The following is a 21,694-nucleotide window of genomic DNA, read 5'->3' on the forward strand; positions in this document are numbered from 1 at the left end:
GGCCCAATGACCAAGGATCTGTTTCATTGTGACAGAATCTTTCTGCAGCTGTCTCGTGTGAGACTGAGCAAACGGGACTGCTTCGAAGGTCGAGACCATCAGACCCAGGGCCCTCATGCAAGCCCGCAAGGACGACTGATTGGCCTCCATCAGCAATTGGACCACCCTTTGCAACTTCTGAAGCTTGTCCAAGGGAAGGAAGACCCTCGCCAGACCAGAGTCGAGGATCAGCCCCAGATAGGGGTCAGGGCACATTTGGTGACATGGATCGTCCACCCGAAGTTCTGAAGGGTCTGAATTGTGATGGAGATGTTTCCCAGCAGATACAAATGGGAAACTGCTCGCAACAGGAGATCATCCAGATACCCCACAATGGAGATACCTTGTCGACGCAACAAGGCCAGCACAGGGGCTAGGACCTTGGTAAAAACTCTGGGAGCCGAGGTGAGACAAAAAGGTAACGCCACAAATTGAAAGCGCTCCTTTGCCACCGCGAAGCGGAGAAAAATCGCTCATGTCCCTCGAATATGGGGACGTGGAGATACGCGTCCGTTCGATAAAAGCCAGAAAATCCCCCCGATTCAAAGATGCCACCAACGACTGGACTCCATTCTGTTTTTCCGCACCCGCGCAAAGCGGTTCAGAGCCTTGATGTCCAGGATTGGACCCATTTTGCCCTCCTTTCTTGGCACAGTGAACAGGTTTGAATAGAAACCTTGCGAGCATTCCTGTTGGCGAACTGGCACAATCACCCTTGAGCCAGGAGATCTCGCACAGCCTCCCTCAGAGCCTTCAAATGCTCTGGAGCAGGTGAAGATTCGACTGAAAAAACCTGTCCCCTGGCCGGGACCAATATTCGATCATATACCCAGAACAAACCAGTTTGCATCCTGAATGAAGTCCAGGGTTCCTGAAAGAAGCGCAGACATCCCCCCCCCCCCATCCCTAAGATGGGTGAGGGCACCCCTTCATGCTGAAGAGGACTTGTCTGCAGCACCAGACTGACCAGCCTTGGACTTGCCCCAGGGTTTCTCAGCACCTTCAGAAGTTCTCAACGGCTTAGCTTTTTCCTGCGCCCAGGGGGGCACAAAAAAAAAAAAAAAGAAAAACGTTTATGAGCAGAAAAAAAGAGGGACCCCGCTAAGTACGGGGTGTATTACCCATGGAGGATTGAGGAAGAAGAGTACTCTTCCCACCAGTCAGGCCCTTGATCACCTACATAGGCTAGCCCCCCTTCAATCCATCATGAATGCTGCTGCCAGACTCATCCACCTTACCAATCGCTCAGTGTCCGCTATGCCGCTTTGTCAATCGCTCCACTGGCTCGTGCTCACCCAACAAATTAAATTCAAAACCATTACAACTCACAAAGCCATCCACAATTTAGCCCCCAGTTAAATTACTAACCTGGTCTCATACCAACCTAATCGCTCTTTGTTCCTCTCAAAACCTCCTGCTCTCTAGCTCCCTCATCACCACCTTCCATGCTCGCCCACAGGACTTTTCCAGAGCCTCTCCAATCCTATGGAACTCCTTACCCCAATCTGTTCGATTATCTTCTACTCTATTAGCTTTTAGACGATCTCTGAAGACCCTCCTCTTCAGAGAAGCCTATCCTACCTGCATCTAACACTACTCCCTTTTCTCCATCAGCTCATCCCCTACAGTTATTGTTTTTGTTTTGCTTGACCCTCCCTTCTAGATTGTAAGCTCTAACGAGCAGGCCTTCCAAGTCCTCCTGTATTGAATTGTCTTGTAACTGTATTGTCTTCCCTCATTGTAAAGCACTGCGCAAAATGTTGGCGCTATATAAATCCTGTATAAATAAATACTAATAACCCATCCAATGAGTCGCCAAACAACCTGTCTCCCAGAAAGGGGAGATCAGCTAAGACTTTTAGAAGCTTGGTCAGCCGACCAGCTCTTCAACCAGACCAAGCGCCTTAAAAAAACAGGGCAGCTGAAATCACGGCCAGCGACTGCAATTCTGGACTGTCCGGGAGTCGCACAGAGTGGGTCTGAGGGTGAAATTCCAGTTTGGGACATTATAGTGCAATTTGCAAAAAACTGAGTACTGTAGTTTTAAGAAAGCCAATCGTGGTATCCACCACCGATTGCAGCGGTCTGCAGGGAGCCCCTTTAAACCAAGCTGATAGCAAAGTGCAAGTATATGCCTGCAGGGACCCTCAATACTTTACCACCTCAGACACACAGCCCCCTGAATCTTTCACAGCATGAGAGAGAAGCAGGAAGTGACCTTGGCTCAACAGCAGGAAATGACCACACAGGAAGTGATGTTGCCCGATAGGCATACACTGGCAAGTATAGCACCAGGGGTTACACAAAGATGGATGCCCATACAAAACAATAGGAAGCTGCAGGGAAAATGGCTGCCCCAAACAAGTCTATGGGGAAAAAATTCCATTGCCCACACCTTAGATGGCAGCGCCCACAGCACACCATGCAGATGTGCCTGTTTTAATTATCAACCATGTGAGTTACTCAATGTTGTACCTTCGTTAAATGTAACCATATTGCTACACTTAAAGGCGCCTCTCTTTTATACTTCAACACCTTCTGGAATTTGCTTATAATCCCCTTGTGGAGGCTCCCATTTGTGAATGAACATTTTATGGTCACCTACCACATTCCTATAATCTTTTTATATGGACTATAAACTTTCTGAAAGACTTGTGTATAAATGGTAGTGGAATGAATCATTTGAGTTTCCTTTGCTTTGGATTACAAGCATGTTTCCAGAACGAATTGGGCTCGCAATCCAAGGTTCTACTGTATTTTATTAAGCCCTTAAGGGATATTGGACTCTCCCTGTGAGATTCAGTTTGGACATTGTTGCTCACTTGCTTGCTTATTTCTCAGCAGCTGAAGGCCTCCACTTTCAGAATATTGCAGATTATAAGGTTTTCGATGAACTAATTTATGTGTTTTCTCCCCAATTCAAGATCCTAACAGTTTGGAAGGATCTCAAAGTAAAGCCAGGTGACTTGTGGATTAAGACAATTGTATACATTGATCCAGAAAATTAAAAGGAACACTTTGAAAACACATCAGATCTCAAATGGGGAAAAATGGCATGCTGGATATCTATACTGATATGGACTGGGCTCTCACTCAACCGCACCTATGAGCAGGGACCCCCCCCACTCCCATTTAAACCTTCCAGAGGGACCACTGAGGCCGGGTGGACCGGCCTGAAAGAACTTGGGCATAACCAGGTATGGTCTTTGGGGGGGGGGGGGGGTAGGGGAATACAGCCGGCATCCTGACAGCTGGGGGGGTTGGTTGCATACCTCAGTAGGGGGGAAGCCTCAGGCAGGGGCCTGCTCACCTCAGTGTGCTGCCACTGACCCTCACTGCCCAAGGCTTACTGAGCTGGATGGGAGGCTGGTCAGGGAGCCTCCTGCAGATAGAGACTAAAAATTAACTGTTGCAGCTCTCGTGGGTCTGGAGAAAACTCAACTGAGGCTGAAGGTATGACTGACTTTATAATGGTGGACTAATGCGTTTCATGTTTCAGGTGGGAGGAGCCTATCTCAGATGCTGCCCTGGAAGACAATTAGAGAAAATTTGTTAGAACCCCAATCACTTAATGGAATTTTTGTACTTACCGTAAAATCCATTTCTCTGAATTTGACGGACATAGCGCTCCATAAATCATAACTATTGGGTTATATTGCCTCCTCCAGGAGTAGGACTAGGCAGAACAAATAACACCTGGCTACGCCCATGGGCCGTCCCCAGCTGGTATATACCCCCCCTCCCTGCTCTAGGTAATCAGTTTAGTAGCAAACAGTAATACAAGTACCAGAACGCTATAGAAGGGTGGGTGCTGTGTCCGGCGATCTGAGAAATTGGATTTTTTGCACACACAGCACTCCATAAATCAACTAGTGGGAGGTCCAAAAGCAGTGCCAAAAGTAGAATGAGGGGTGGGGAAAATAACCCAAGGCTAAACACAAGAGCCCTTAATCAGGACACAGCAGCCTTAGCCGGGTCACAGAAGCCACGTCTGGAAAAAAAAAAAAAAACACACCCCTCAAGAGGTGACAGCGTCTTGAAAACAGCAGCCTGAAAAAAGCAGCCTGAAAAACTTTGTAAAGGTATGCACAGACAACCAAATGGCTGTCTTGCAAACCTGCGATAAAGCCTGACGACGGAAGGCTCCAAGAAGCACTCAGCGCCCGAGTAGAATGCGCCGTGACAGGGAAAGGTGGAACCTGACCTTTAATGCAATAGGTCCGTGTCACTGTTTGATCCATCTAGAGAGAATAGCCAAAGAAGCGGCAAGCCCTTTTCTTGGTCCGTACGCAACCACAAAAAGCGGGTCCAACCTCCAAAGATACACCTGAACCACATCCAAGGTATGCAAAGCAAATTACTGAGGGTGAGCCGGCTTGGGATGCAACGAAGACAACACCACGTCCTCATTCAAATGGAAGTCAGACAACTTTCGGTAGGAATGAAGGACAGGGACGAAGAACCACTTTATCCCTATGGACCACTAAATATGGACTGCAACAGGATAATGCCGCCAATTCCGATACCCTGCAGGCCAAGGCAATAGCCACCAAGAATGTCGACTGGGATAACGTAGGTAAGGGAGTCTCCGGAATATTCTCAAAATGGAGGTTTCTGGAGAACTGAAAGTACTAAATTAAATCCAATGACAGCAAAAGAGACCGTACAGGTGGAGGCACATGTCAAACCCCCTGATCGAAGGTACGAATTAAAGAATGCGTGACTAGGGGGGGGGGGGGGGGGTCGCTGAAAGAAGATTCCCAAGGTAGACACCTAGCCCTTGATGGTACTCAAGGCCAACTTATGATCAACGTCCTGTTGAAGAAAGGTTAAGACCTGAGCCAGAGAAAAGGATCGAGGATAAGCGCCAATCGACTCACACCAAGAAATGCAAGCTTTCCACGTACGATGGTATATCTTGCTGGAAGACGACTTCCTCGCCTTCACCATAGTAGAGATCACTGATCATGACAGATCTCTATCCCTCAGTACCTGGCCAAGCCATTAAAAACCAGCAACTAAAGCAGGGTGGTAGATCAGCCCTTGGGACAACTGGTCTTCTCTAAGAGGAAGCCCCCAAAGGACATTTACAGACACCAGGACGATTGGAAGATCCTCGCTCTTGATTCCTTGCAGGAACTGCAGAAGAAGCCTTAGCCGAGGAGGATACTGGCCTTACCATAGCACTTGACGCCTGCGGTCAGAGGACCCCGTGACCTCGTCACAAACTTTAGTATCCTCCTGTGGAGTCGAACCTGCTAAAGAAGCTGCATGCAAGACTGTGCAAACAGAACTGTCTTGAAGGTGGACACCACCAGACTCAGAACATGTATACAAAATGGGAGAGAACTATCTGGGTGACAGTAGCCGGTGAATCACAGCCTGTGGCCCCTGAAGTTTGTGCAGAGGAAGGACCACCCTGGTCAGAAATATAATAAGACCCAAGTAAATCAATTCCCTGGACAGGGCTAGGGGGGACCATAAGTGGTTCAGACATTACCTAAATCTTTGCAGGAATTAAATCCGCACAAGGAAACTCAGAACCTAAAAAACCTGAAAAGGACAAAAAAAATGTGTCCCCCTTTCTGGGTACCCCCAAAAGAAACATTTTGCGGATCTCCTCGAAGCTCACCAAAGTCGTCCCCAGGGCTGGAAACCAGCAAAGATGTCCTCCCACCCCAATAATGGGTGAGGGCAGACCTTCATGCTGAAAGTCTTGTCTGCTTGTCCAGAGAAGCTAGCTCTAGGCTTACCAGACTAAGGTTGCTTGGAACCTCCCGGGGAAGATTTAAAAGATCTATTTCCCTTATTCTCCACCCCAGAAGCAATACATAATTTTCTATGGGCTGAGGAGGGGGGTTCCCATCTGTGGAGAGGCTTCTTCTCTTTCCTTGACTGTGGCAGAAAGGTACTCTCCCCCCCCCCCCCCATGATACCCTTAATGAGGTCATCCAGGGTAGCCCCAAACAAGCGATTGCCTTGAAAGGGCAGATCAAGGAGGGCTCCTTTAAAAGCTTGGTTTGCGGACCAATTCTTAAGCCACAGCACGTACGTAATCACCACCGCTGAAACAAAGTTTATATAAGCTGTATCCAAAGCTGCATCACAAAACAAACTGCAGCCCATGGACAAACTTGGTCCGCTAAATCAACATAGGCAGTGGGGACCTGCTCACTCCCCAGGCCCTGGCACAAAAGCTTGGCCCATTCAGTTAGGGTCTGAGATAGTGATCGAACGATATCAGTTTTTCGTTGCCGATACCGATATTTTGGCCAATGCATATCGGTATCGGCCGTTTTTTTTTTTTTTTTTTACAAAAATAACTTAGACTTACCGGTGACAGTATTTCTAAGAGCCTTTCAGGACAGCACCTGGAGAGAGCGCAGCTCCACCCATAATTACAGGAAACACTGCAAGTTTAAAAGCTCCTCCTCTTCCACCATGCCTCAGTTATAGGGTATCCTCCAACATGGTGGAAAACAATGAAATACAACAACCACCATAGGTTAAAAATGACAAACATAATACGTAAAAAGAACCAGGGAGGGTAGTTGCTGCTGTCCTGAAAGGCTCTTCGAAATACCGTCACCGGTAAGACTAAGGTTTTCTCAAATCGCCTTTCAGGACAGCACCTGGAGAAGATAAGCGAGTAACTTACACTTAGGGTGGGACCACTGCCTGCAGAACCTTTCTGCCGAAGGCCTGATCCGTAGCTGACAACAGGTCCACCCTGTAGTGTCTAAGGAAGGTTGAGAAACTAGACCAGGTAGCTGCTTTGCATATCTGTTCTGGCGAAGCACCGGCCCATGAGGTTGCCACTGACCTTGGTGAATGTGCCACAATACCTTCTGGAGGTTCCTCCCCCTGGGCCATATAAGCTTGCTCAATAGCCCATCTAAGCCACCTTCCTAGAGTGCTCTTTCTCCCTTACGAGAACCCAAAAAAAGAACAAATAAAGCCTTTGTTTTCCTGAATTCCTTGGTTACAAGAAGAAAACTAAGGAGACATCTTCTTACATCCAGCATATGGAAAGACTCCTCCTGAGTGTTAAAAGGTGTTGAGGAGAAGGTTGGGAGCACGATTTCCTGGGTACGATGAAAATTGGAGACAACCTTTGGAAGTAAAGCTGGATCTGTACGGAGCACTACACGATCCGAAAAAAGACAAAAAAGGATCCGCAACTGAAAGGGCCTGAATCTCACCAATTCTTCTGGCTGAGGTAATAGCCATCAATAAGATTGTCTTAAGTACTAAACTCTTCAAAAGGAACTTCTTCCAAAGGTTCAAACAGAAATTTAGTTAATCCCTGTAATACAATGGATAGATCCCATTTAGGGAACACCTTGAGGGCTACTGGCCTGTTGCGGGCTAAGGCCCTAAAAAGTCTCTTGAGATAATGTTCTCTCAAAAAAAACTGAAAGAGCCGCCACTTGGGTTTTAAGGCTGCTGGCTGCCAGGCCCATTTCTATTCCTTCATGGAGAAATTCCAGCACTGAAATTAAGAAATGTGAAGTTTTGAATTTAATGGAACACCAAGAAATATATTTTTTCCAAACCTTCATATAAAATGGCCCTGGTTACCTTCTTTCTCCTGGAGAGAAGGGTAACAATGAGCTTCTCAGAAAGACCCCTGGCCCTTAAGAAGTCTCTCAGAAACCACGCCGTCAACTGAAGTCGATCTGATTCCAGATGGTTCAGGGCCCCCTGTGTCAGAAGATCCTTTCTGGACGGAAGCTTCCAAGGTGGTTCTGAAGCCAGATTTAGAAGTAGAGCAAACCAAGGCCTTTTGGGCCAAAACGGCGTGATCAGAATTAAATCTGTGGCCTCTTCCTTGATCTTCCTGAGAACCAGTGGTATTCGTTGGAAGGGAGGAAATGCATAACACGGGGAAGTCCCAATGATGAGCAAGAGCGTCCAAACACCAAGCCTGATCTTCCCTGTGGAGGGAAAAGAATCTCATAACCTTGGCGTTTTGTTGGCTGGCGAACAGATCGATGTGAGGAAACCCCCAAACTTCTGTAATCATCGAAAAAACATCCTGATTCAGACTCCATTCTGCCTCCACCACTTTTCTTCTGCTTAGAAGATCTGCCAGGAGATTCTGTGACCCTTTTAGATGAATCGCTGTTCAAGAGGGCACGTTTTGCTCTGCCCAGGAAAGCAGCTGCATCACCAAATCAGAGATTTCTGCTCCTTGTTCCCCACTTGTTTTGAAACATAGGCCACTGCTGTTATGTTGTCCGAAAGAATCTCAACATGTTGACCCCTGACCACATGATGAAACGCCCGAAGACCTAAAAAGATAGCACTCCACTTCCTCCAGTTGGATCACCTTCTGGCTTCCGACTTGGACCATGACCCTTGCACCGTCTGACCGTCTAGATGGGCTCCCCATCCCCAGGCACTGGCGTCTGGTCAGACGTTTGGTTTGGGGGAAAAGACCACATCAGACCCTTCTCCAGATTCCTGGCATCTCTCCACCAAAGAGCTCTTTTGCTCCTTTGGCAATCCTGATGGGTTTTTCCAGCGATTCTAGATGTGACCACTTCCGCAGGATATCCCTCTGAAAGACAGGAATGAGACCTTGCCCACTGAACAGCTGGGATGGAAGCGGTGAGTAAGCCCAGAGCAGCCATAGCAGATCATACTGACACCTGGACATTGGTCTGCATCTGAGCGACTGCCGCCTGGAGCTTTGAAATCTTCTCTTGAGGCAGAAAAACTCTTTGAAGGTCCAACATGTATCCCAAAAACCTTATCCGCTGGGATGGAACCAGATTGGACTTCTCCAGATTCAGAAGCCATCCCAGGCTCTCGAGATGGACTCGGGTCTCCTAAAGGTGCACCAAAACACTGACTGTTGGAATCCGCAAAAATCAGCAGATCGTCTAGATATGGGACAATGGAGATCCCCCCTCAGCGGCTCCAGGGCTTCTGCCATCACCTTGGTGAACACCCTGGGAGAAGAAGAAAGGCCGAAGGGAAGAACCCTGAACTGGAGATGCCAGACCGAATCCCCCAGATTGACCACCAACCTCAGAACCTTCTGACAGGATAGATCTATCGGGACATGTAGATAGGCGTCCCTTAGATCCAACAAAGCCATGAAGCAGCCTGGGGACAGAAGCTTGGTTACAGAGTAAATAGTGTCCATCCTGAAATGTTTGTATCGGATTGACCTGTTCAAGATCTTCAGATTTAGAATCAAAACGATACTGGAGGGCTTCTTCACCAAAAAGATGTGAGAATAGAACCCCCGACCTCCTGACCCCTGGGAACCTGAATGAGAACCTCCTGAAGAATCAGCTCTTCTAATGGAGACATCATTGCAGAAGCTCTCTCCCGGTCCCTTGGAAGGGGAGTAACCAAAAACCTGCTTGGAGGGGTTCTTGAAAATTCTAGGTTGTATCCCTGAGCCACAATGTTCCTCACAAAGGGGCTTGAGGATACTTCTTCCCACCGTGGGAGGAACCATAACCTTCCTCCCACTGGGAGAAGAATGTCACTTGCTTTTTGCAGACTGCTCAGGTGGTTTGAACAGTATTCCGCCGCTTCCCTTTCCTCTGTGAGGACCATCTTGATCTCTGGTCCTGATCCCTAGTTCATTGGGCTTGCGGAATAGGACGAAAATTCTTCTTGGGAGGTGGTTTCTTTTTGGAAGGAAAGGCCTTTTTCCAATCTGCCGTTCTATCCAGAATAGTCTCCAAATCTGGTCCAAAGAGCAGGTCTCCTGAAAAAGGCAAACCACAAAGTCTGACTTTAGAGGCAGAGTCACCAGACCAAGTCTTCAGCCAAATCGCACGCCTGGCAGAGTTCACCAGAGCCGACGATCTGGCGGACATCTTAATTGATTCAGCTGATGCGTCAGCCATGTACTTAACAGCCTTAAGGAGCAGGGGAAAGGATTCAAAAAGGTCTTTCCTAGCTGTTCCAGCCTCCACATGCCCCTTGAACTGTTCAAGCCAGCATTCCAAGTTTCTGGCTACCACAGTGGAAGCCATGGCCGCCAAAGGCTGGATGTAGTGGAATCCCAAGCCTTCTTAAGGAGGGAGTCTTCCCTTTTGTCCATAGCATCCTTCAGTACCCCCATATCCTCAAACGCCAGATCTGTGCAGCGAGATACCTGGGAAAAAGCAGCATCAACCTTGGGCTTCTTATTCCAGAGATGCGCTTCATCCTCCTCAAAAGGAAACCTTCTCTTCAGGGATTTGGAGAAAAAGGGGGCCCTCTCAGGATCCTTCCCTGTCCACAAGGTCCTTACAGATTCAATTAAAAATGAATGGAAGACCCTATGCTTGAGCTGATCTAAGCCCTGGTACATTCTGTCGTGTACTGACATCTGTACCTTTTCCTCCGGGATTTCCAGACTAGTATAAACTGCCTTCAGCAACTCATCCACTTCTTCCAATGACAGCTTATATCTAGATGCCCTAGCCGTTTCTTCCTCCTCCTCATCAGAATCTGAGGGAGAGTAAAGTACTTGCTCCTTCCTCCGAGTCACAGGCCTCTGCTGACTTAGAGGTGAATGCTTGGGAAGCTGCCCATACATTCTGCTGGAAATCTGTCTGGGAACCTGATCCCTTGGACAAAAGGGAGCGGACAGAGGTCAAAGTGTCCGTAAGCTCTTTAACAGAGGCAAAAAGATCACCATTCTGCTGAGCTGTTTCTTCTTTAAGTAAATCCGCAGGTTTTGCAAAGTGGCTTAGGCCAGGAATCCTTAAGGGGATTTTTGCAAGAAGGGCACTTCCTTGCTGCTGCTCAAGTCCTGGCTTTAACCTAGAAAAAAATCCACCCATCAGCTGTCTAACCTAAATAACACTAAACCAACAGTGACAAATGCCAGAAAACGTGACCCCACAAAGCCAACAATAACAGACTCCCAGACAGAAAGAAACCAGCGAAACTGAGAACATACACTCCAGTACAGCAGGGCAGGCTCCGAAAGGAGGTACAACAAACAGACCCATAAGCCCAATAGTAGAGAAAAAAAAAAAAGCTTACCTGGGCTGGGCCGGTTCCGCCGATGCTGCTGGTCTGTCTTCCATCCTGCAGAGCGTGCAACGGAACAGGGCAGACCCTCCACGCCAGGAGATTTAAACTCCGCTCCCCGCGTCCTCTGAAGACCGGAAGCGGAAGCACCAACCTCTGACCCGCCGCCGTCCTCTGCAATCTTAGTGACTGGAACCAGAACCACCACGCCTCCGCCAGAAGTCCCGCCTACCTAACCAGACATCCCCCGTCAGCCGGGACCAGGGACCGACATGCGGAGAGATCAAGACAAAACTCCCCGTCTGAGCTGCCTGCCAGCTCCAACCAAGCGGACCCCCCGGCACAGGCGAGACCCCCCCCCCGGTGAGGCTCCACTCCCATGAGCCAGAAAGGACAGCCGATCTGGAACAACCCCTTTGCAATCAGGGAGGGGTGCTGGGATGGTCACTACGGATAGCCAAAAAAAGACTAGGGGTAAATCCACTCTGACTCCACCTGGAGAGAGCGTAGCCCCATAACAGGTTCCATGCAGTGCCTCCACCATGGCGGAGGAAACAAAAACTGAGGCATGTTGGAAGAGGAGGATCTTTTAAACTTGCAGTGTTTCCTGTAATTATGGGTGGAGCTGCGCTCTTTTTGACAGGTACTTTTGTGGAGGGATCTGGGGGTCTAAAGACCCCAAACCCCTCTGCACTTAACAGCATTCAAAACGCCAAGTTTGGCGGTTTTAAATGCTGTCATTTTTTTTAATCTGGCGCCAGACAGTACCCGGAAGTGATGTCACTCATGACATCACTTCCGTTTTTTTGCATGGAGACCAGATCAGAGCCGAATGCGGCTTTGATCGGGTCTTCGGCAGCCGTGCAGCCTGGTTGTCCGGGACCCCGGCGAGCTGCGAAAGGTGGGGGGGGCTGGGGGGAGGTGGGAACGTCCCCTCCCGCTCCATGTAATGACAGCCGAGCGGCTTCTCAGCTGCATCAGTTGGCATTACAAGACAGCCGACCGTCGGCTCTGGACGCCGGTACCGGGGTGATGCCATTAGCAGCAGGCATCACTCTGGTAGTACATGCACTTTCCCGAAATATCGGTAACCTCCTGGGCAGATTCCGATATATCGGAAAAAGTGCATAACAGCCCTCGATTTATCAGCTTTGCCGATAGATCGGTCGATCCCTAGTCTGAGACACTAGGGCTGAGGCACAGACTGGCTGCAATGCCGATCCAGCCATAGTAAACATGCTGCGTGCCACAGCCTCCGCTTTGTCAGTCGGGTCCTTAAAGGACAGGGATTTCTCAACTGAGATTATGGTTGATTTATTCAACCTGGAACCGGAGGGTCCACAACTGGTGGACTAGTCCATTTTTAAAGTGACTGAAAAGGGTAACTTACAGCAGAACGTTTGGGGACCACAAAGGGTAATTTTGGTTGCTCCCATTCCTTACAGGAAAACCTGTCAAAACAAGGCACATAAGGAAACCCTTTTGGATTACGATGGGTCTTATGCATACCAAACGACAAAGCCACTTCCATGGCTACATCAGCCGCATCCTCCATCTTTAAATTCTCACGCACTGCAGTAAGTGCATCAACCAGCAGCTTTTCATCTGCTGCTGCGACCATGGAGGAATCATCCCCACTATTGGATGGATCAGGGAGTGTGATATTAAGTCCCCCTGAATGGGATGCATCCATGGCGGCATCAGGCTCCGAATCAGATGAGACAGCCCAAGCAGGGAAGGCCAGGGGCACTTCCTCCTGGGCCTTTGCTTACACGCCACTTCCACCCAGGACACCAAGGACTGCAGTCAGTGCAACCATGGGTAGCTGGGGTTCCGAGGGACCAGTGGGGAAGAGGTGACCCTGAGGCTCCATAAAGACCTTGCAGTACAAAAAAAATCTTTTGGTACCACTGAAGGATCCCCTCAAGGTTAAGGGTACCCACCAGCAGAGAGATAACAGGGACCCCCAAAAACGACCTAACACTTTGTGCTAATAAGCCAAACCGCATACACCTATGCACACATTGAGATAAAGCAGTAAGTTGTTAGCTGCGCTCCAGATAATGTTCTGGCAGAGAACGTCTGGTTCACCAGTGCAAATCCATTTTATACGTTATTTACAGAATCACCATTTAAAAAATAATATACAATGTATGGAAACTTCTGTTTAAACCTTTTGTTTTGTAATAAAATTATGTTCTAAATATTATTATATGGGTCTACACTCTTTTGGTTTGATATATTCATTCAATTTTATGGCACCATTAAAGTCCCAATTGCCCCGTGTTAAGAGTCTCAGCAGTGCACCTGTGTGAGCCCAATTTGTCGAGGAGATTCTTATGCGCCATTCTCCATTCGACATGTTGATGGTTCCCCAGAGTTGCCCTGTAGAATACTCTTTTTGCTTCGGTCTAAAAAAGATCACTGAAGTTGTAAAAAGCTTTGCCGACAGTCTGGATTAATCATTCAGATGAAGCGGTGGGCATTTTGAGAATCTAAACCTCTTCCTTAAACGGTTTACGTTTATGAAATCATCATTACAAAGAAAAGCTCATTAGTTGCTCTTATGGTTAATTGCAGATTTTGAATTTACTAAAACCCAGTAGGCCTAATTTTTTTTTTAATGCAGAATCAAACCAACTGAAGATAGGCTTCTCCCTGCCCCTCTTCTATGCATCTTTAAAACTCAGCTGCATGTGCATATTGTCCGCCAGTATCTAGGACCAGGCCGAGACCGGCGGTGCATCTGCGGGTGTACAAAAAAATGCTGCCAGCTTCTGCCCAGCTGCCGGTATAATGCTCAGTGGCGTTTGTGCATACAGGCAAAAACCCATCATGCACGCACACACATCCGTCGCACATGTGTACTAGCGGCACAGTTATGGCTTCATAATGTCCTGAGGATGCTTTACTAAAGGCAAATATACTGTGAACTGTGAGTGCATTGCTTTAGATCTGAGGGAAAGCCCTGAGACGAGGAGAAAGCCCTGAGACGAGAGAAACGCTGCTGGTTTCTATCATCCATTCATGTACAAACAAAAATTTGTTTATTTTCCTTGCATGTGACGGAGTATTCTTTGCAAAGTCAAGTTTTACCTCATTTATCAAGCTCTAGAGCAAGTGTACTTGCAGTGCACAGTAGATTTGCCTTTAGTAAATCAAGCCTACTGGCAAATGCTATGCAGATAAAGTTCAAACTGGCAACTGAACCCAGGAAAAGAGCCCTGTCAGGCTACAGTGGTTACCCCATTGACCAATACTTCACTTTGCTCTTCAGTGCAGTATCCATGAAAGGAATAATTTTATTGGTTGATAGAACAAGGATAGTGAGCATATGCACATCATGAAATACAATAAGCAGACACAAGTGCTGAATGGCAAACATTTGTTTAACCAGAGAAGATCTTACTTTGGCTGAGTGCTCCATTGTGACAACTACTTTCGTTCCAGCACTTGACACTAGGTCCATGGCACCACCCATTCCTTTCACCATTTTGCCCTGAAACAAGAAAGTGGAAAAATAAATTCCAGCCATAAATCAAAGCGTCATACGTGTCACATAATTCTACCTTCAGAAGTTACAAAGAGGCTACAAGTCCATAATCAAAACTTTTAAACATGAACCCTTAAGCATTTTGTACTGGCTGCTGTTAGGCTGCAAGTTTAAATAGATTACATTTTGACCAGAAAGAAGTCAGATTTAGCTTCACTTTATCACTGAGGCATGTATTCCTGACTTAACTCCCATTGCCATTCTACCGTCCAATGAGACCGCCTTAGTGGCCAGTAAGGGCACACTCGATACTCAGTGGAAAGAGAAAGTTAGCCACCAAGTGAAACTGAAAGCAAAAGAGGAACACAATAGGCTTTTCTGGCCTAAAAACTAACAGGAATATAAACTGCTCTTAGACAGGTCGTATACTGCAGGGTTTCTCAACCAGTGTGCCGCAATGAGTCCCCAGGTGTGCCACGGCAAAATGACCCCAATTTTGGTGCATTTTCTGAAAGCACACCAAAAATGAGGGACGTAATAGAAGTCTATAGGAAACCACAGGAAGCGTACATGAAAACCGAGGGTATCCTGCGCTACACCTGCGCTGCGGCCAAACTGAAGCAGATGTGCAAGCGGAATACAACATAAAAAAGAAGTGCAGTTTCCATAGAATAGAGCGGTTGTGTGGATCGTCCCAGGCTCAAGTATCCCATTAATGTAAGTAACAATTCGATTTTTTCGACATTTTTGGCTGGTGTGCCTCGAGATTCTGCCAGATTGTCAAGGGTGCCCTGGTTGAAAAACACTGGTATACTGTACTTTTATAATGGCGTAAAAGTTCACTTTATGTAAAGCATCTTTTAGGTAAACAAGCCATCTCAAGCAGCTTAGGAGGTGGTCAACTGCAGGTCTGAAGGAGGCCAAAACAAAGGAACCTGTGAAGGAACACAGAAGCATCTTGAAGTGATTTTAAATGTAGGCTGGACATGGGCTACATTTTCCCCATCAACACAAGCTCTTCAAATAGATCCCTGTGACACCTCCTTAGATCCTATGCAAGGGTTGTACATGGGCCCTTAACTTCGTGAGCTTCAAAAAAACAGACACTCTTGGGATTATTCCCTACTTCATGTCAAACAACTGTCAAATGCAAGAGTCTGTAAAGCCCACTGAAGATCTGACAGCTGATTGGCTCCAGGAGATTAATCTTTTAAAGTGGTCGTAAAAAGGTAGAAGATTTAATGCATTCTCTGCATCAAGGTAAAAACCACCTTCTGTGTGTAGAGCCGACCCCAAAAAATTACTTACATGGGCCTGATCTCAAGCCAGTGCTGTGCCCGAGAGCAGCAGCTTTCACCTGTCACTAGACACGGAGCCAGCAGAGCAAGCCATTGCCTCCTACTGCTTTCAATCACAGCCAGTAACAGAGCAAGGGGTGGGGGTTGAGTTGTGCTAGTGCCCTCATAGCAAGCGGCTTGCTCTGGTGGCACTTGGCAGGCGGGAGGAGCCAGGAGTGCTGGCAGGGGACCCCAGAGGAGAGGAGGATCGGGCTGCTCTGTGCAAAACCACTGCACAGACCAGGTAAGTAGGACAAGTTTGTTACTAGAAAAAAAAAAATCACTTTAATCGGAAAAGCCGAAATCTAACTTCGTTTTAACTGACTTAATCCAAAATAGCTTGATTCAAAATAATGAAATTCATATGACAAGTGCCAGGAATAAAAAAAAAAAAAACCCTCTGGTAAAGATAACCACCACGTTTGCATCTAATTCTCTTTACTATAGCTGAGCAGGCCACAGATGCATAAGCACATGGCTCCTCCATGCAAAAAGAAACCAAACCTCTAAAATGTGTATCCAAAAACTATTTTACTTTGCTGTTACAATAACTCCAGTTTGGAAAAAAAGCACTGCAAAAAAGTATATATTTCCAGGATTGTTCAAAAGCAACAGCATTCACATCACCGTACTAGCAATGAGAGTTGATCCATCCAATATGACCCATTTGATCACAATTTTCTGCAAGGTCAACCCTGGATAAGTTCGGTCTTACACAACCCTCTTAGTACAAGGTATTTTCAAGAAAAGGTCTGTAAGGCTTTGCTACTGAGCTGCAGTAGAGTCAAAGCAGATGGAATATAAAAGCAAAAACTTGCTGTCCACAAAAAAAAAAAAAAAATCATGGTACCATAAGAGGGTCAATGTGAATGCAGCAATTCTCTTCACAATTAGAGCTGGTGGCATCAGCTGGAAATCTATAGAATGCTTGCTGGCTGAAAAGAACTAATCAGAAATGCAGCCTCAGACAGCCAACAACAAAAGCAGAGTCATAACTGCAAAGATAATGCACTGCAAGATGCTAGTCAGACAATTCCCTCGGTCACAGGTTCATTTCTTTTACTGTAGGGCAAGACAGACAAGATACCAGGTCACAGTAAAGGCAAAAAGCAAAATGGTTCTGTCTAAAACAAAGATGTTCAAGTTTTTAGAATATTAAAACATGTCATGGGAACTGAACAGGCATATATTTTTATTTATTTATTTCTTAAGACTTCATTTTTTATGAAATGTAAACAGGATAGGTTTAATGTACAAGATAAACATGCACAAATATCTAGAAATACGTTTCTGCTGCTATGTAGTCTGGAAAGATACATCATGCAGGCAGCTCATTGGTTGTCAATACAAGTCGTTTACCTAGAACCCCCATAACTATACAATCTAAAGCGTGCTGTACTTTATTACACTTATGTTCCATATAAACTAAGAAAAATCAGGCAAATGTCAGTCGGAACCAAGAATAGAAATGAAGAAAATTCTCAGCCGACAGTCTTTTTTGTTATTTGTAGTTTCAGCATGCATAGTCTTGTTTCGGATATTATTTGTACAAAAATCATAGGAAAACTGTACACATTAAAACAAAAAATGGTTCACGCTGTTCCTGTACAAAAAAAAAATTTTGGAGTTTGTCCCTTTGGAAATTTTCACTCGGAATCGGCTTTGAAATTTGTGTACACACTAGCAGAAAGTTGTACGATTGTTCCTCGGATGAACATGTTTGTCAGATTTTTCTTATAGTGTGTACGGGGCTTTAGTAGAGTAGAAATCAAGGCTTGCTATTGTCCCACCTGCTTCTGCCTCTGATGCCTGGTAGAACACAATTTTTTCTCTCTTCTCACTGTGTGCTTCTAATTTTTGAATGGCGTTGCAGCAGATGCATAGTCCCCCATAAAACCCACTGACTAAAGGCAGGCCCATTGGGCTTCAGGGGATGTCCAATCACTTCTGCTGTGTAATATGTGATGCACACAACTTCCAGCGAGCCAGTTTCATCGGGTAAGAAAGATACTGTAGAGCATATCGCCTGAATACCAAAACCTACCTAGTACTTAACCTACAATACACTTAACTGTTGTTCCTGAGTGAATCCAGTTTCTCTCAGCAAGTAGACTTGTTTTCACAGGGCGTAATAAAGTGTATGCCTGTGTACCCACACACGGATGCACAGTTCATGCATCCCTGTAATATTGTATGCTTTAATTTGGCCCATGTAAATTAAGCCTTACTTCAGTGATAAAGCCTAGCATTTTATCCACTTCTATAGCAGTAGTAACGAACGTAGATTGGCAGCTTACATTGGTCTTCTGTGCAGTGTGATCTGGACAGCAAAACGCATACATCACACATCTGGTTTATGGTCTATTGTGGTGGTCTCCAAACTGTGGCCCTTTGCTTGCTTGAATGAAGCCCTCAAGGCACTTTACCTGCCACTGAGGCCAATCATGAGGCATAATCCCTGCCACTGACACCAATAGGGCACTATTCCCTCCACTAACAGCAAATATTTCTCCCCTAGATACCAAAGATTGGGCGTGGTTTACTCCCACTGAGCACAGTCTGGCCTCCCTTAAAGCCTGAAGGACAGTAACCTGGCCCTTTTAGAAAGTTTGGAGACCCCTGGTCTACTGTCCACGCTTAGTTAAAGATGTGCATAAGGTCTTCACATAATGTCAAGGTTTAGTGGGTATTTACTGCTGTGATGTGCTGTCTTCACCTGACTTCTTCCACAGGCCAGTTTAGAGATAGATGAAGACCAAGGGTTGGTCATGAGACCTCTCTCTCGTCTCCATTTTTAAACAAAGAAAAACCTTAATTAGAATGTCAAAAATTAGTTTGAAAGCTGATGTGCATACAGGTATCACACATTCCAACTATTTTTACAGAGAACACAAAACCAAACCATTCACAATGGTCTGCCTCTGAAGGCACTTCGTGTAGTAGAAATATTAAACTCTGACATAATTAGGTCGAAGGGACATAATTAGGTGGAAGGGAAATATGCTACGCACGTTTCTGCCACACTGGTAGGTTGAGATAAACCAAAGAAATTGGAAATACTTCCATACAGGTAGGGTTCTGGTGGGAATACACCCACATTCCAAACTGCTTTGTTTGGGAGAAAATACAACATGCAGTTTTATTTATTAGGCTGCTGAAAATTTCCACATGAGTTCTAAAACCGCTAAGCCTAGAGACCTAAAAACCCGAGATCTTGCTCAATCATTGAATGCCCAAAAGGATACATGTATCTATTAATCCCGTCACTCTGAACCTCACTGTGGCATCCAAAAGATGTCATGCATCTACCAAAAGAAGCCTGCACAGCAAAGGGGACCCAAAAACTCACCAACACCACAACCGGTTCCCCCCCCCCCCCACTACAAAAACATTACCACTGAAAACTTTAATTATCTACAAATTATTAACAGTCACAAAAGGTAACTACTGTTCCACTTTAAGCCAGACTCTGGGTAGAACACCTTTCTAAGAAGATCTTTACCTTAGCCCAGTAGGAGGTATTTGGGTGTTTTTTTCCTATTTAAAAAAAAAAAAAAAAAAAAAAAAACGAGGCTTCTGCAAAGTAGCACACACCCAGTGTATTTTCAGCCTGCTGCCAATATCACTGCTGCGCATTTGCAAATGTGTGCAAACTAAACCTGTTAAAGTGGACGATTGTTTGTTACAGGCTGGCTGGCAAATTGAGCTAGGAATGTATTTGTTTGATATGCATAGCCCTTTCATGTGCTACTTGCTGTTAAGGCCAGTTATAGGTTGGGGCAGTTGCTGTTTGTACTGTTGGTTATTTGGTGAGGGGGCACACTGGACACCTTGGTTGCCATTGTGCCCCTGTGCTTTGAGAAATGAGCTCCCTCCAGGCATATCTGCCCTCAATCTATACATTTTGAGAGCCTCCATAATAGAACACATATAATATTTGATCGCTTGAAGGCAAGTATGCCTGGAGGGAGCCCTCTCCTCAACAGCACAGAGGCACACTGGACACCCAAATGGCAGGGAAGGTCTCCAGTCCCCCGCCCCCTCACAAAACAGTACAAATGGCAACTGCCCCAACCCAGAGGCGTAACTAGATTTCTCAGGGCCCCGGTGCAAGAAATCATGAAGGCCCCCCCCCCGAAAAAGTATGTTTTTTACCCTTTTTTTTTTTTTGCAATATAACAAAGTAAAACATTTATGTTTCTGGTTTCTGGTGAGGGGTGTGGGATCAGGGGAGGTAATGGTGGTGAGGGGTGTGGGATCAGGGGCAGTAATGGTGGTGAGGGGTGTGGGATCAGGGGCAGTAATGGTGGTGGGAAGGGGTGTGGGATCGGGGACGGTAATGGTGGTGAGGGGTGTGGGATCAGGGGCGGTAATGGTGGTGGGGAGGGGTGTGGGATCGGGGGCGGTAATGGTGTTGAGGGGTGTGGGATCAGGGGCGGTAATGGTGTTGAGGGGTGTGGGATCAGGGGCGGTAATGGTGGTGGGGGAGGGGTGTGGGATCAGGGGCGGTAATGGTGGTGGGGGAGGGGTGTGGGATCAGGGGCGGTAATGGTGGGGAGGGGTGTGGGATCGGGGGCTGTAATGGTGGTGGGGAGGGGTGTGGGATCAGGGGCGGCGGTGGTGGGGAGGGGTGTGGGATCAGAGGTGGTGATGGTGGTGAAGGGGGGGGTGAGATTAGTGGCAGCGATGGTGAGGGGGGGTGGATGGTGAGGTGGGATCAATGGTGGTTATGAGAGGGGGTGATGGATTGGAGAGGGTGGGATCAATGGCAGTGGTGAAGGGTTGATGGTAGAGAGGGATCAGTGGGGGCGATGGTGGGGGGGGTGGAGGAGGGGTGGGATGTGGTGTCACCACTACCTCTGTCTTACTGATCCCATCCCCCCCACCACCGCAGATCTCATCCCTACACCCCCAAAAGCTCTGTTGTAGAGGATGAGATCTGTTCTGTGCCAGGCATGGGATGGGATCATTAAGAGGCAGCAAGCCAGTAAGCCAGCAAGGGTGGAGTTTGGGAAGGCAAGTTGAAGTTCACTTACGATTAGCAGTCAGTCACTCAGGCTCAGGCAACTCCAGCCAGGCAGACACAGCATTGATGCCTTCACACTTGTCTGGCAGAGGGGAGAACTCCTCCTCCCCCTGCACTCTATTGGTGTCAGCTGACTTTCAGTGACTGTCCACCCCTGCTGCCTCACTGCATCAGCCATCTCTCAGATTGGAGGATCGGCAGGGCTGAGGGCGGTGCAGGCAGCACAGCAGCAGGATGCACAGAATGCAGGTACTCGTAGATTGCTTTACAGTACACTGACTGCACACATGACATGCCTGTACCTCTCCTCTGCGCTCCCCCCCCGCACAACGATCGGGGAAGGCGGCATCCAGCCTAGTCTCTCACTCACTCAGCTCAGCCACCACTAGCGAACAGTCATCAGGCGGACGGACGGGCCCCCTCACGCCGCAGCCGCTGTAAGAAAACAGGGGCTGGCGGGCCCCCCCTCAGGTAGCGGAACTCCAGGGCCCGGTCGCAACCGCGACCGCTGCGACCCTGATAGTTCCGCTACTGCCCCAACCTATAACCGACCTTAAACAGCCAGGAGCACATGGAAGGGCCATGCATATCAAACAAACAAATACAAAGAAATTCCCAGTAAGTAAAGAAATTAAGCTCCAGGTAAGTGACCGACTCACATGTTGTGAACAGGAACCCAGGGTGCTGCACAGCTCTTCTGAGATTCAGAGACATGCAAAAATTGGGAATATTGCTGCATTCCTTGGTAACTTTATTGAAGCATTAAAATCACATCACCGGTATGACAGGAACATAAAAAAGGTAACGCAT

General features: G+C 47.1%; 1 protein-coding gene across 1 annotated transcript in view; it reads right to left on the reverse strand.

Moving 5' to 3' along the window:
- OXCT1 (3-oxoacid CoA-transferase 1) overlaps nt 1–21,694 on the reverse strand; it is a 261,457-nt gene that overhangs the window by 76,765 nt on the left and 162,998 nt on the right. Inside the window, exon 14 of the mRNA XM_082251643.1 lies at nt 14,438–14,527. Coding sequence (XP_082107769.1) covers nt 14,438–14,527 — 90 coding nt within the window. The remainder of the gene's footprint in view (nt 1–14,437; nt 14,528–21,694) is intronic.

This window comes from Pelophylax lessonae, assembly GCF_965119305.1.
Source record: "Pelophylax lessonae genome assembly, chromosome: 1".
NCBI classification, from domain to species: domain Eukaryota; kingdom Metazoa; phylum Chordata; class Amphibia; order Anura; family Ranidae; genus Pelophylax; species Pelophylax lessonae.